This window comes from Alosa alosa, chromosome 5, assembly GCF_017589495.1.
Source record: "Alosa alosa isolate M-15738 ecotype Scorff River chromosome 5, AALO_Geno_1.1, whole genome shotgun sequence".
In the NCBI taxonomy this organism is placed as follows: domain Eukaryota; kingdom Metazoa; phylum Chordata; class Actinopteri; order Clupeiformes; family Clupeidae; genus Alosa; species Alosa alosa.
Genome location: NC_063193.1, coordinates 26534095 through 26549094, shown reverse-complemented (window position 1 = coordinate 26549094; position 15000 = coordinate 26534095). Strand labels below are relative to the sequence as shown.

The 15000-nt window shown below is 41.3% G+C and overlaps 1 protein-coding gene across 1 annotated transcript in view; it reads left to right on the top strand.

The window, feature by feature from the left end:
• The first annotated feature begins 8354 nt into the window (after positions 1-8354).
• The window catches only part of gpat2 (glycerol-3-phosphate acyltransferase 2, mitochondrial), a 74909-nt gene continuing 68263 nt past the window's right edge, over positions 8355-15000 (top strand). Inside the window, 2 exon segments of the mRNA XM_048243807.1 lie at positions 8355-8438; positions 9324-9430. Of these exon segments, the coding sequence (XP_048099764.1) occupies positions 9341-9430 (90 nt within the window). The 5' untranslated portion in view covers positions 8355-8438; positions 9324-9340.

Sequence of the window (15000 nt, the reverse complement as noted above, 5' to 3'; positions counted from 1 at the left end):
TGAAAAACACTGTTTAATATTAGGCCTACAATAAATAAATAAACCGCTAATGAAGTTTACTTTTGACCATCGCATTTATCGTAACTCCTGTAACTCCGTGATAAAAGGACCTAACAGGAAAGTATTTGGCTGAGCAACGGAGGTTAATATGTTCTATGTTTTGTCCACATGATGTATGTCTAATTGCACTCGAAGAAAACTGGAATGTTTCATTCGTCCTCCCTTTCAATCGTCCCGAGCAGTCGTTCTCTCTCCAAACAAACTTTATTCTAAAAATGTTGAGTTTAATGTCGACACGTCGAGATTAAAGTCGACACGATATTTCAACTTTATTCTCGAAATGTCGAGTTTAATATCGTCATGGCAAAAATATTTTTTTCTTCATGTGTGGCCCTAATACTCCGTCGTATTAACGACACAGTGTTCAGATATCAGATTAAAAATATTTGAGGGGGATAATGTGATGTGACCACAATGCAAAGTGAAGTTTATACCACTGTTGCCACACTTGCGCTGTGTTAATTTGCTCTGTGATCCCTCTGTCCCCGATAACTCAGTTTGGCTTCACATAGCCATGCCTCGCAGGTCTACGGACAATGCTTTTCATCTCTTGGCTTGGTTTTCACTCTGACATACAGTACAGCATCAACTGTGAGACCTTACAGAGACAGATGTGTGCCTCTTGTAATAATATCCAATTAATTAATTTAGGCACAGGTGAACTCCAATCAAGTTGTAGAAGCATCTCAAGGACCATTGATAGACGTAAGTAAGATGCACCAGAGCTCAGCATCATAACAAAGGGTCTGAATATTTTTATATTTTAAGTCTTTTTTTTAATACATTAACAAAATACTCCAAACACCTGCTTTTTGTAGAGTATTGAAGTATTGTGTATAGATAGATGATATTTTTTTTAAAATCCATTTTAAGATGGGTCTGAAACATAACAAAAGGTGGAAAACTTGAAGGGGTCTGAAAACTTTCTGGTTGTACTGTGTGTGTGTGTTAAAGAGAGAGAGAGAGATAGAGGGAGGGAGGAGAGGGAGAGAGAGAGAGAGAGAGAGAGGGAGGGAGAGGGAGGGAGAGAGAGAGAGAGATCGCACACACTGTGCTCGTCCACTGCATAGAGGACAAACAAAATCACTTATTAATGAACAAAGGCACCTCAGCCTGCTCTGATTCTGACAATCTGAGGAGAAACGGAAAGAGTCAGCAGAGATCAAAGGGAGCTCAAGACATGAGTGGTGAGCAGAGAATAAGAAAGACAGACAGACAGGCAGACAGACAAACAGAAACGGGTTACACATTCTAGTCAGGGATGGATGGTCAATGCAGAGAGCTATGTGATTGCAGGGTAGACTGCAGGCAGGGTGGTAGGTCTATACACTCGGCTTTGATGGTCAGTTGAAAAAGTCCATATTGTTTGAGACATCTGTAGCGTATGGCAAGCCGATTGAGCATTTATTCAGATATCTTGATATCAGGCATAATTGTCATGTACATGCAAGCCATTTCTGTCCACTAGTTAACTAGTGAGCCATTTCTGTGTGAACTAGTTAACTACTGACAGCCAAAATGCTCACTAGTTAACTAGTAAGGCCCAAATTCTCTCTAGTTAACTAGTTCATATGTTTCATATCTTACTAGTTAACTAGTAATGCTCAGCATGTTCACTAGTTAACTAGTGGACACTGAAATGTGCACTAGTTAAAGGTGCCATGTGTAATGTCCGCCAAAAAATCAATTCATACTCCACATTCCATAAAAGATGGGGCAGTATACCTCCAGAAAGTGAGTTGGTCTAGTAACAACCGAGACACGTGTATTGGAGTTTGGCTGGCGGTTATGTTGCCCGCATACCGCCTCCCATGGCCGAAACTGGTATTATGACACCTGTCTGGCTGTGGCTAGTAATTTAGCATGCTAATTTAGGTTGATCTCTCTGCAGCACTATACCTTGTCATTTTTTTAATGACACCATCGCCCTTATTTCTTCTCATTCTTTTGATGTGTGTAGCTCATTTTTTGGATATTTTTACCTCAATTCTTACACATGGCACCTTTAACTAGTTTAAAGACTTCTATATTTTACTAGTCAACTAGTAAGGTACAAAAATGTTTACTAGCTGACTACTGAATGTCAAATTCCCACTTGTTAACTTCTATGTAATTTGGCCAGCTTGATATCAGGCCAACATGCAAGCCATTTTTGTCAACTAGTTAACTAGTGAGCCATGTTTGTGCACACTAGTTAACTAGTGACAGCATAAATGCCCACTAGTTAACTAGTGAACACATATTAGCTTCACTAGTTAACTAGTGAGAGCCAGAAATGTCCACTAGTTAACTAGTAAAGGCCAAAATGCATACTAGTCAGCTAGTTGAAGGCTTTTGGGTCTCACTAGTTAACTAGTGACAGCCAAAAATGTGCACATGTTTACTAGTGAAGGCAAAACTCCTCACTAGTTAACTAGTTGGAGTAGGTCAATGTCACTAGTTAACTAGTGAACCATAAATGGCTTACTAGCTAGCTAGGTGATGGCAGCAGGCTCACTAGTTAACTAGTTGATGCATCATTTGTCCAAACTGAGGTCATAAATGTATACTAGTAAACTAGTTGAAGCCTAAATTCACACTAGTCAGCTAGTGGCGCAGAATTCAAATTAGGAGGCGGAGAACTCTGGAAATTGAGGCTTTCTATTGGCCTATGTCCAAATAGAACATGACAACCAATCACAGCGCAGAATTTCACAAAATCCCACCCACAACATTTGCATGTGGCACACAAGTTAACATGCTGGCCAAAGGAACTTTAACTAGTAAACTAGTGGCTTCAATGTGACACTTACATGTAAACTAGTGAAGGCAGAACTGCTCACTAGTTAACTAGTGAAGACACAAATGCCCACTAGTTAACTAGTGAGGTCTAAAAAGTGTCACTAGTTTACTAGTGTGCACCAAAACACCCACTAGTGAACTAGTGATGGCAATTTCCATTCGACTACAGATCCTGTTTAACTGCTTCCTCTGCCCACAACTGTTTCAAAATAAAAGTCTCCACTACAATAATTCCCTATTAAATAATTTGACCATTTAAACTATCCAACTATTTAACTTTTCAACTATTAAATGAGTGATTATGAGCCAGGTTGATGTGGGCCCTTGAGACCAACATACCACAAGATTCTTCATCCCTCAGTGCCGGTTCAGGTAGTTATTTAGGAAAAACTGTTTTTTTTTTTAGCGGTTCAGGGGCCCAACGGGGGCGGGGGGGGGGGGGGTGGTCCCCAGGGACCCGAAAATGAAATTTTTCCGTAAAGTCTAAGTGGGGCTACATACCCACCAAATTTCATGTACCCGATTGGTTGGATTGTCGGGTATCAATGACCAAAAATTCAGGAGGTAGATGGCGGAAAATCTTGAATTGTGTGCATGTGTGTACAAATTTATGTTTATGTGTGTGGGTGTGTGTGTGTGTGTGTGTGTGTATGCGTGCTTATTATTGTTTGCCTGCATATGTGTGTTTGTGCATGTGCATGCATGCATCTTTGTACATATGTCTACTGTGTGAGTATGTGTCATGCATTATGATTACTGTAAATGTATGTGTCGCGTGTGTATCTGTTTATGCACCTCCATCTTTTTACTTAGATTATATTTTAGACAATATTCAACAATATTTCATTCAGCAGCCATTTTTGCATTTTCATGCACTCGTAATTCCCTGGAATTACATTTTCTAGTTATAAATGATCCTGTGGTTGATATCAAAGTGAAAACCATTACCGTGAAAAAGTATACTATTACTATACTTAAAAATAGACGTGTGATGACTTGTGGCTTGTTTTCCCATATCTAAAGTGTGTATATCTTTCAAAGTGAATAATAATAGTGCATGAATCTTAGTTGCAAACAATTTCCTAGAAGTTTGTATGAAGGTGTTTTCCAACACTTCAGACTATCCGGTATAACGCTCAATCAGATATGAGGAGTTATCTGTAGAAATGTGTATCTAATAGATACTGTATACACTCCACCATTGGCACTGACAGTCAGAATCCGAATGAGAGTCAGAATCAGCTTCTCCTTGCCTTTCCTGCAAGAGTGTTGACTCGTTGACCGGTTGATTCTAAAAATGAAAAAGTTGATAATTATGAAATAATAGCTGGTTAAAACATGCTTCAATATTAATAATAGTTCATTAATTGCAATATTAGAATACAGTACATCACAACATTGCACTAATCACTCTAATATGCTAAAGTTTTTAAATATAAAGTAAATCTGCTTTCCTCAGATCAGCCTGTGCATCACTGAACTCTAATAAAACAAAACTAAGCGTGATGTGTCCAGCCATCTCATCTTGAACAGGAAACTGAGTTATTGTATTTGTGTTGATTTGTTTCAGTTTCTCCCCAGGCCTATTGAGACTGGATGTTGAAAATCTGAATGCATGAAAAGGTGCATACTGGAATGGTGGAGAAGACACTTCAATTCAAAAATGATTGATTGTTGGACATCCCATTGTGAAAATGTTTTGTGTTGCATCTTGGCCACCACTTTGTGTTTTTGAGTTTTTAGACTGCATTGTAATTGTTGTTTTCTCATTGTTGGTTTGGCCACTCGTTGACCCAGCCACCAAAAAAAAAGTAAATAAACGTTTTTCCATGGGCTTTTCAAGAACTTCTTCCACCTCACATTGTTCAAACTTGGCTGGCTGTCGAGGGGTGTGTGTGTGTGTGTGTGTGTGTGTGTGTGTGTGTGTGTGTGTGTGTGTGTGTGTGTAAGTATAAGTATGTGTTCCTTTCCGAGACAGTATAATCCTCTGAGTCTACAAAGAGAATAAGACACTCTGTTATGGATGAAACTTCTGTTCGACCACAGCAGAATGTTTTTGACCAGAATGCCTGTCACTACTTCAAAGGATGGAAGGTGATGGGATGCCAAACTTGTCCGGATAAGGAATGAATGATGAAGTGGTATTATAGAAATGTGTATGTGTGTGTGTGTGAAATTATAAGTATGTGTTCCTTTCGAGACAATTATAACAGTCTACAAAGAGGACACTCTGTTATGGGAGGCCACAGCAGAATGTTTTTGACCAGAATGCCTGTCACTACTTCAAAGGATGGAAGGTGATGGCGAGTCTGTCAGACAGAGAGGGAGGGAGGGAGAGAGAGAGAGAGAGAGATGAGTAAATCCAGGTTGGCTACTGCCCTCACTTGTGTCTATGTGATGTGAATGGTATTTGATACAGGCTAGGGAAGCGTCATAAATTATATTATAACGTCAGCCTTACCATGGGGCAAGGTTGATGATGTATGAGCCTTCACTGGTACTTTCATGGATGCCAAACTTGTCTGTGAATGTGTGTGTGAGATGTTTAATGATTTTAATACGGATAAGGAATGAATGATGAAGTGGTATTATAGAAATGTGTATGTGTGTGTGTGTGTGTGTGTAAGTATAAGTATGTGTTCCTTTCCGAGACAGTATAATCCTCTGAGTCTACAAAGAGAATAAGACACTCTGTTATGGATGAAACTTCTGTTCGACCACAGCAGAATGTTTTTGACCAGAATGCCTGTCACTACTTCAAAGGATGGAAGGTGATGGCGAGTCTGTCAGACAGAGAGGAGGAGGAGAGAGAGAGAGAGATGAGTAAATCCAGGTTGGCTACTGCCCTCACTTGTGTCTATGTGATGTGAATGGTATTTGATACAGGCTAGGGAAGTATAGAATTATATTGCACGTCATACCATGGAGCAAGACTGTTGGAAATGTATGAAGGCCCTTCACTGGAATGCATTTCATGATGCCAAACTTGTCTGTGAATGTGTGTGTGAGATGTTTAATGATTTTAATACGGATAAGGAATGAATGATGAAGTGGTATTATAGAAATGTGTGTGTGTGTGTGTGTGTAGAGGTATAAGTATGTGTGTGATGGCCGAGTCTGTCAGACAGAGAGAATGCCTGTCACTACTTCAAAGGATGGAAGGTGATGGCGAGTCTGTCAGACAGAGAGGGAGGGAGGGAGGGAGAGAGAGAGAGAGAGAGAGAGAGAGAGATGAGATGAGTAAGAGGGGCAGAGAGAGAGAGTTCTGAGAGAAAGAATGAGAGAGAGAGAAAAAGAGAGAAAGGGAAAGAGAGAGAAATGGAGAGAGGGACAGAGAGAGAAACAGAGAGATGGAGAGAGAGTGAGAGACAGAGAGAGACAGAGAGAGATGAGTAAATCCAGGTTGGCTACTGCCCTCACTTGTGTCTATGTGATGTGAATGGTATTTGATACAGGCTAGGGGAGGCGGCGTCATAAATTATATTGCACGTCGCCTTACCATGGGCAAGGTTGATGATGTATGAGCCGCTTCACTGAGTACGCTCGCAGATGCCAAACTTGTCTGTGAATGTGTGTGTGAGATGTTTAATGATTTTAATACGGATAAGGAATGAATGATGAAGTGGTATTATAGAAATGTGTATGTGTGTGTGTGTGTGTGTGTGTGTGTATGCATAAATGTGTGTTTGTGTGCTGTTCAGAATATTGACGTGCATACTTTCCACTGCATGCAGATTGATGAGTCTTGCCTCAGTGAAATATTATATCACCAGAGGCACAGAATTTTTTGTATTTAAAAAAATGAACAAAAAAAATCCCTAGATAAAACGACCTGGCAATGTTATTGCTGTGTCCTTACATCGCCAGCTATAGCTCAGTTCCATCTAGTGTCGTCCCACATTGTGTGTCACATACCGTAGCCTGTTTAGAGCTCTGGACCACAGCCATGGCTGCTTAGCGCACCCTGAACCCATGCTACTGTAACTCCAGCCAGCCAGCTATCCAGCCAGCACGGATTAGTGCCATGCTAGCTCTCACAGGCACCCAACCAGTGGGGATTAGCATCCCGCTAGCTCTCACAGCGAGGGAACCAGCATGGATTGGCTGCCGCAGCCAGCCACTAGCACTTCTCTCTTTCTCTCTCTCTCTCTCTCCCTCCCTCCATCTGTTTGTGTGCCCTTCCACACCATTGGCTTAATTAGAGAGTTACACAAAAAACATGAAGAGGGAGGTGAGAGAAAATCAAGCCAGGCCATGGACGAGGGGAGCAAAAGATGAGAGAGAGAGGGAGAGGGGCAGGAGGCTGTTTCGGCTGACAATAATTGTGGCCGTGGGCCCCGTTTGATAGATGGATGTTTGGGGAGTTTGAGTGTGTGTGTGTGTGTGTGTGTGTGTGTGTGTCTCTCTCTCTCCCCCTCTCTGTGTGTGTGTATGTGTCTATGTGTGTGTGTGTGTGTGTGTGTGTGTGTGTGTGTGTGTGTGTGTGTGTGTGTGTGTGTGTGTGTGTGGCGTATCGGGTGTAATGTAGCCTGGGTGTTCCCATGCTGCCTTGCGCGCAGTTTGATTCACGCTGCTAAGGCAGCCTGGAGACCATGGAGCAAATTTTCGCCTGAGATAGGGAACCAATCACAGAACAGGGGGGAAAGCAAGACGATGATGAGCTATGCACAGACGCATTTGATAGACATCCGTGGCACCCAATAAACGGATCTGGGCATTTTTTTCAAATACGAGAAAATGAACGTTTGGTTCCCAGACCACGTCTCATTGAGAAGTGGTGGCGCTAGCCAGGCTAGGTGTAATGAGCACACTGGTGACTTAACAGTCTCAGCTTATGTCCCAGCTGTAATTCGATAGATAAAGAGCATTCACTGAATTTTGATATGCCGTTGCTCTTCATATTATTCAACGCCTTGAGTCCCCGACACACACACAAAAAAAAACAAACAGGGACTGATGTGCGATATTTATTTTGCGCAACATCCGATTTCCACCCCAGTCCCATATTTTTCAAAAAACTTCCTCAAAAATGTACACTCCATCTCTCTGCATGTTGTCAGAGGCAGCCACTAGCTGTTCAGGCCTTGTTTGGAAATGCTGTTGTGTAATGATCTATAATAAGACACACACATACCTGATATGCAGAAACGACTCACTCTGAAGCATGGGCCTAGAAATTCAGGAAGTGTTTCTTTGTTGGTTTGTTTGTGTGTGTGTGTGTGTGTGTATTTATGTGTGTGTGTGTGAGAGAGAGAGAGAGCAGGCGAGAGAGACAAAAAAAGTTTGCAATAAGCTTATTATATCAGGGTTTTGTTAATTACTGTTCATAACAAAACAGACACCATGTTCTTTCATACAGAAACATTGATAATGACCACATATTAATCCAGGATAAAATATTCAACACCGTCCTTTTGAGCTTAATTCTCATATAACGTTTAAAATTAGACTATAGGCCCAACATTCCATGTAGGCTACATGGTTCTATCAACGCCAGCGCCATCTGTTGGCCATTAAAGATCAGTCGCCGAAACAGTTGATGTCGAGTAAAATTTCTGTCCAGAGTAGACTAGGCCTAGATTTCACTCTTTCAACAGGTATGCACATTTTGTTGTATAAGGATGTTTCAGACACAATTGCGCAACTACTTTGATAAAAAAAAAACATCAGCTTTTACTAACTTTAGCATGTCTAGCAATGAAGTGGACGAGAGTTGGCTAGTTGGCGTTTGTAAATTGACCTGTGTAATGGACGTTATGGTAACGTTAGTGGATTGATTTGCGCTAAACTCAGCAGGGACATTCACTCAACACACTTGTCTGCATGCCTACGCAGTCAATGTTCACTCGGAGGGAAACAAATAAAGTGGTCAGGCGTGACATGTTCTAGTTGATTTCTAGATCATAGTGGAATGTTAAATGTTAAAATTAACTTGTCTGATTAAATGGTTGGTGTAGCTAGTTAGCTAAGTTAACTGTCATGCGCCACCCGTTCTCATGCAACTCACGTTGTTAGTTCTGCAAATTGTTGTCGGAACATGTGTGTGATTAGTTTGGTTCGTCGGAGTTTATCTGTGCCTATCTATGCCTGGCTAGCAGAAACGAACACTGTTGCCAACTTGCCACCATAGCCAAGGTTGCTCACCTCCTCCAATGTCGTGATGGTATGAGGAGAATACTGTATGTAGCCTAAAGCGTGCATCGCATGACGAATACATTTTAAATGGTATTGCAAGACACACACACACACACACACATAAATACATAGAACGGTAGTATTTCATGATATTTGGACTCTAGTAAGTCTAATAGGTATCACTGCCAGCTCTATGACCCTTGTATGAGGTGTAGACTTGAGGCTGAAGCTTGCCACCACTTTTCCTATGGCTTCTCCTAAACCAACTGAAGTTGCTTATGTTGTAAATCTACTTATATTAAATCGTTACGTATTAATTAAAGTGGCTGTCTCCATATTATTTTCAGGTTTGTGTTGAGAAGAGATGGAAAGAGCAAGCGAAGCTATGGAGGCTGACATGGGTGCAGGAGACAGACCCTCTGCTCCTGCTGTTCCTGCCTCCAGGAAACCAACGGTACTTTGCCAGTGCACATTCAAAATAGCCTTACTTGCCAGGCAGGCAGTATCATGGAAGAAGTGAATGTGTGTGAGTGAGAGAGAGAGAGAGAGAGAGAGCGTGCACGAGTGTGTGCTTAAGTGTGCGTTTCTCAAGGGAATGATTTGTTCCTGAAAGAGCAGCTGTTCAGAAGTGTCAGTCATAGTTTTGTATTCCAAACATAACTATCAATGGCTGAAGTTCTTTTACTATCTCAGGAGATTGTAATTTTCAGGACTTTGGAATGGAACCTGTAAAAATGGAAAACAATGAAATAATGCAATGTGTTAAGTCATTTTCAAAGTTTTTCATAATTTTATACAACAACACAAAGACAGGCCAGACACCAATAGCAGAGTTCGCTTCAGGGAGCCTGTGGAAAGATTCATTGATAGACAGCGTGACCTGAACCAGGGCCTTCTCTTGTGCCCGTTTATCTATGCCAGAGGTCAATAACAAAATCAGCTTCTCCGCTAACGCCCAGAGACTTTCTGTATTCACACTGATCCTAGTCGTATTGTTTTTCTCTCCCAAAGCCCTTGGTGTACGGCCTAAGCCTATCTAGGGCTGTTATCCTGGATAGGATCTCACGCTCCACTGCCCATTCCATATGTTTGATTGCAGTTAGACAGGCTCATTAAGTGCAGCTTATGGGTCGAGAAAGCAACTGATACCATTTGAGCCGTGGGCTGATTGCTACCTGATAGCCTGAGGGCCACAGTGCTTTCTCAGCTCTGGCCTCTCTAATGCCTTGACCTAGCCTGACGTACAGTAGTCATACTCAATTCTAGTCAGAATATGAGTCTGATATTGCTCCATTGGGACATAATTATGGGGCGTGTTTCAACCGATACAGGGTGGGATGCCTCTGGCCTCTCTGATGCCTTGACCAGCTGTTGCTATCAAACTCACCTTCTCATGTTTGCTGTAGGATATGTGGCCTAATTTATGTCGCTCAGGCATGACCACTGGTGAACCAAAAAAATGAGTGTTTGTGTTTGATTTGCTGTTTTGGTTTTTTGGTTCATTTAATACACTTGCTGATAACCAGATTTGAAACGCTGTATAAAGTGAGAGATATGAAAATGATTTGCGTTTGAATGTGTAGCCTAGGTGTCCTTTTTTATACCCTTTTCCTTCATGTTTGGACATTTTAAGTGAATTGATTTCAAAATCCTCACTTTGACAAATCCCTCAAAAAGTGGGCAATAACACCTGTAACCACTGGTAATATTTACCAAAACAATCAGGTAAAAGCTTCAATTATGCATGCCTTTAACAACAGTTGGTTTCGAATAATAGCACTTTGATGGCAATGCTTGTCAAACAGATGTAGGGCCAGGAATCGCTGAGTAACACAGGCATATTTTCCTGCTAGTTTGATGTCCACATAGTCTTACTGGCATACAGTGGGTCTGAGAACTTTCCAGTAAAAAATAACTTTGTAGATGTTTGAGGTAGGAAATGATTTCCTTATCATTAGTCCTCAAAAGACACAAATAATGCAGGTGTGATAAAATGTGAATGTAAAAAAAAAAAAAAAAAACATAGCTTGTTTTCTGTTTGACTTAAATTTACTTTTAAGTTATGTAGCTCAGCTCCAGCAAACATTGAAAAATGGTGAAAACTAATGTGTAATGGATAGAAAAAACAGCCATAGTTCACAGCAATCTAAACTATGCAGATAAGGCCAGTTGAGTATATTACTGTGGCATTGTTGTAATAAGTTTGCTGCTCTCCTAAAAGAATGACATCGTCAACTTTTTATAGTCAGTTTGGGACCAGCTGGGGAAACTTTGGGCAGGTGGACGTCTCCACCAGTGTTGCTTTATATTTGTTATCCTTATGGCAGCCTGGTAAGCACTTAGTCCATGCTAGTATGATAATTTATCAAAATCGTCAGGGTTGAATGCTGTATTCGAACACTCCAAAGTGTGCATCTGAGACCTGTTGTCCACCCACCATTAGGCAGTGCGGATGTCTTACCATCTGGCAATATATCTCTGAAGAGGAGCACTGGAAGAGTGGAAAGAACACACTTGATTAAGTGCAGGGAAAATAACTTCACCTTTTTTCACCCTTTCTCCTTCTTTTCTTGTGGACGGGTGATAGCTTGGATGAGGTTCAGTCGAGGACCAGGATATTTGGATCAGCCCGATAGTGCACTGAGGAAGTGTAATAGCATTGTGAACTCACACCCTCGTTTCCCCGGCAACCTCAGAAATAAGACGTTTGTTCAAACACATTTTCTCTGAACTGTTATCTATTGAATGATTTTTGTGTGACATTTCAATTTGTTTAATTTCAAAATTAAATCTTTGTCCCGCATCGTCCGTTGTGTTTTTGCGCAGAACGACCTTTTTAGACTCTTCGTGAGTGTTTTCTCGGCAAACTGTTGGGAAAACTGTAAGGGAAAACTGTTCGCAAAGGTTTGCATATGTTTATGTTTTCCCCCCTGATAGTGGTAGAGGTGTAAACATCCAAATTCCCCTCTCTGAATCTCTCCCTGTCTCTTTCACTCCCTCTCTCTCCCTCCCCTCTCTCTCTTTCGCTCTCCCTCTCTCTGTAAACATGTCTATGCTGGCAAATTAGCAGTGGTAGCATCACCGCCTCACAATCGGTTAACCCAGGTTCGAATCTTGCGAGTCTGTCACTTAGTGTCAGCTAATTACCAGTCACTTTACGTTACTTAACTTTGCTTTACTGTACTTCAGCAGGGGGTCCATTTCTGCGTGCTAGCTAGGGATGCAATGGTACAGTGTGCCCACAGCTCTGTGTGCATCACGGTTTTTGGCCCATGATAATGGTACGGTTTCGGTATCTTAACACTTTTGAGTGCCAAAAACGCAATATTGGGTTTTTTGGTCCCATGCGTGGAGTGGCAAAAACGAAATTAAGACTCTAACACACCTTACGTGCGATTTTGGGAAATCTATGATGAATAGAACTGAAATAGATGACGGATCGAAAACTCATGAAAATGCTCAATCTGGACATTTTATCATAACTCGGCTTTTGATGGTTGCCGCTTTGGGTCGAATCAGTGACACATGCACGTCAGGTCAAAACCAGGCCATTTATTTTCGTGGGTTTATCACTAGGTGGCAGTCTTGCCAGGTCTCGCTAGGTCCCTTCCTGGAAACTTTACAGGTAACACTTCTCAGATGCTGAAGGGGAAAATGAAATCGTTGAAGAAAAAGATATTGCAGCAGGTGCGTTTTCGCCAGACAACGCTGGATGAGTCCACTATATTTATCTTACACAAGTCCTTTGACCCAGAAATGTAAGTGTCAGAAGAGTGACAGGCTCAAACAGCGCATATTTCATAAAAGACGCTATATCTCCATTTCTAGAAGAAGAAAAAAACAGGGATTTTGATGAAAACTAGCCACTGTTTAGCTTGGGATTTTTTAGGAACAGAGGCATGTAGAAATAAACGGTTTTTACCCACTGAGAGCTTAAAGTCTCACCTTTCAAACGAGCCATAGTATGTGTCCATAGCTATAACATACGCTGTGGCTCTACAAAAATCGTGAACAATGATCTAGATTGCTGGCACTCTGGGCCAAAGCTTCCGAAAACAGTGCAGCATTCAAAGTGCAATCACCATGTGTGCACATCATCTACATGGAAATTGGATGGATTGATGGATTCTGATTTGAGAGTTTAGAGTTTTGAGTTTGGTTTCGAATCACCTGTCCAAGCCAGGCCTTGGGACTTGGGGTGGAAAGAAATATAAATTATGGTGCTAAATCAAGTGAAATATTTTCAAAGTGAGATGCACTTGAAGTTGTCACATGCTGACAGTTGGTGTAGCTATTTATTATTTTAGGAGAAATTGTTCTTCAATCACTGATCCCCTGATTTGAAAGCCAGGCTGATATGACTCATTTTCTTTCTTCTAAAGAGCTTGTTGGATTGTTGTGTGACCTTCTCCTGCACAAAGGAGAAAAATAAAAGTTTCAGATGTACACTCAGACTGAGGTAACGTCTGCACACACCAAAAATGTACTTTTATGGCAGAAAAAGGGAGCGTGAGAGGGAAGAGAGTGATGATTGAAAGAAAATCATCACTGAAAAATGATACTTCACTGAAAAATGGAGTCCTTGAAGAGAGAGAAACTGTGGGGGAAAAGTTGTTATTTTGTGTGTTGTGTGTGTGTGTGTGTGGGGTCGGTGAAAATAATCTGTTTTTGTTCCTCCATACTGCCAACTTGTGTGTTTCCAAGTGTGCGAACAAAAGCTCAAATTTGAATGTTCTGATTTTTTTCTCCACTTTGCCAACTTGTTTGTGCTTCCAAGTTTTCGAAAAGCACAAGTTTGAATGCGCTGTGATTTTGTGATGAATAAAAAACAAGAGGCCATGGATGTGGTGTCCTCCCTCTGTGCCAGCTACTGAGCTGAAGTCCTTCTGACACTCGGACGGTTCGGCCTCTACTTTGGGACTACGAGGTCAGTGAGAGAGAATGTGCTGACTGATTGAGTTAGCCAGTAATTCAGACTCAGGCTGCGGGTGGAGTTGTCATGCCATTTGTTAATTTCCATTCAAGATTCCTTATTTATTAGTTAACTTTTTTGGGGTTGCAGAGTTTTTATTGTGTAGGATCCCGGAGGTCACCAATGGAGTGGCGCGAGAGTAATTGAGTGAGCTGTTAAGGAACACGACAACATTTTTTGAAATTAGCTTATCCACCGTCTACCCCAGAGTTAGATAAAATGATACATGCCCTTCTTGTCTCTGTGTGTGCAACTCAGTCTGACGCACCCACCATTAGCCTGCCTTTGTGTAGTGACAAAACAACTCCAGCATTTTCCTATTCACATGTTGTGACTTGTATAGTTACATACCAATGTAAAATCTTAACTAACTCTGGGGGAAAACAGTGAATAAGCAAATTTCCCAAAATGTTGGCGTGTTCCTTTAATGAACATGGCAATTACGAGCTCGTGGATTCATCAGGCTCGGGTTTCGCTTCTGGCTCAAGACTCTTCTTGAGTCTTTTTTCTCTCTCTCTTTTCCCTCCACTGGGTGATAAAAACAGGTCTTTACTCTGTGAGAGTTAACTCGGGAGCTCTGGTGTTTTTCAGTGGAGGTATTTGTTTTAATCTGGGATGCTGGCGAGGATTGAAGAATCCCTCCTTCCCTCTCTCTGACTGTGCACACGTACCGGCTCATTTTGATGGAATGTTCTGAAGATCGATGGAAGCTTTTATATATTTTTCAACTTTTATGTTTTTAAATGTGTTTAGAATTAATCTGAGAAACCAAGCATTGAGCTTGACTACTGGGTGATACATGTGAGTTTTGAGACTGGGAGTGAGTCTTTCATAGTAATGCCAATGAGTTTGAATATCAAATGAGTACAAAATTGTAAACACACACACTTAAAGGACAAGTTTGGTATTTTACACTTAAAGCACTGTTTTCAGATAGTTTATGATTAAATAGAACGTTTAAGATTGAAATTTGGACACACGCTGCTGTTCTGAGAATTTTCGGTTTCTGTGGTAGCGCCCCCCCTCCTCCAGAACGCTGTATAGGTGCACTG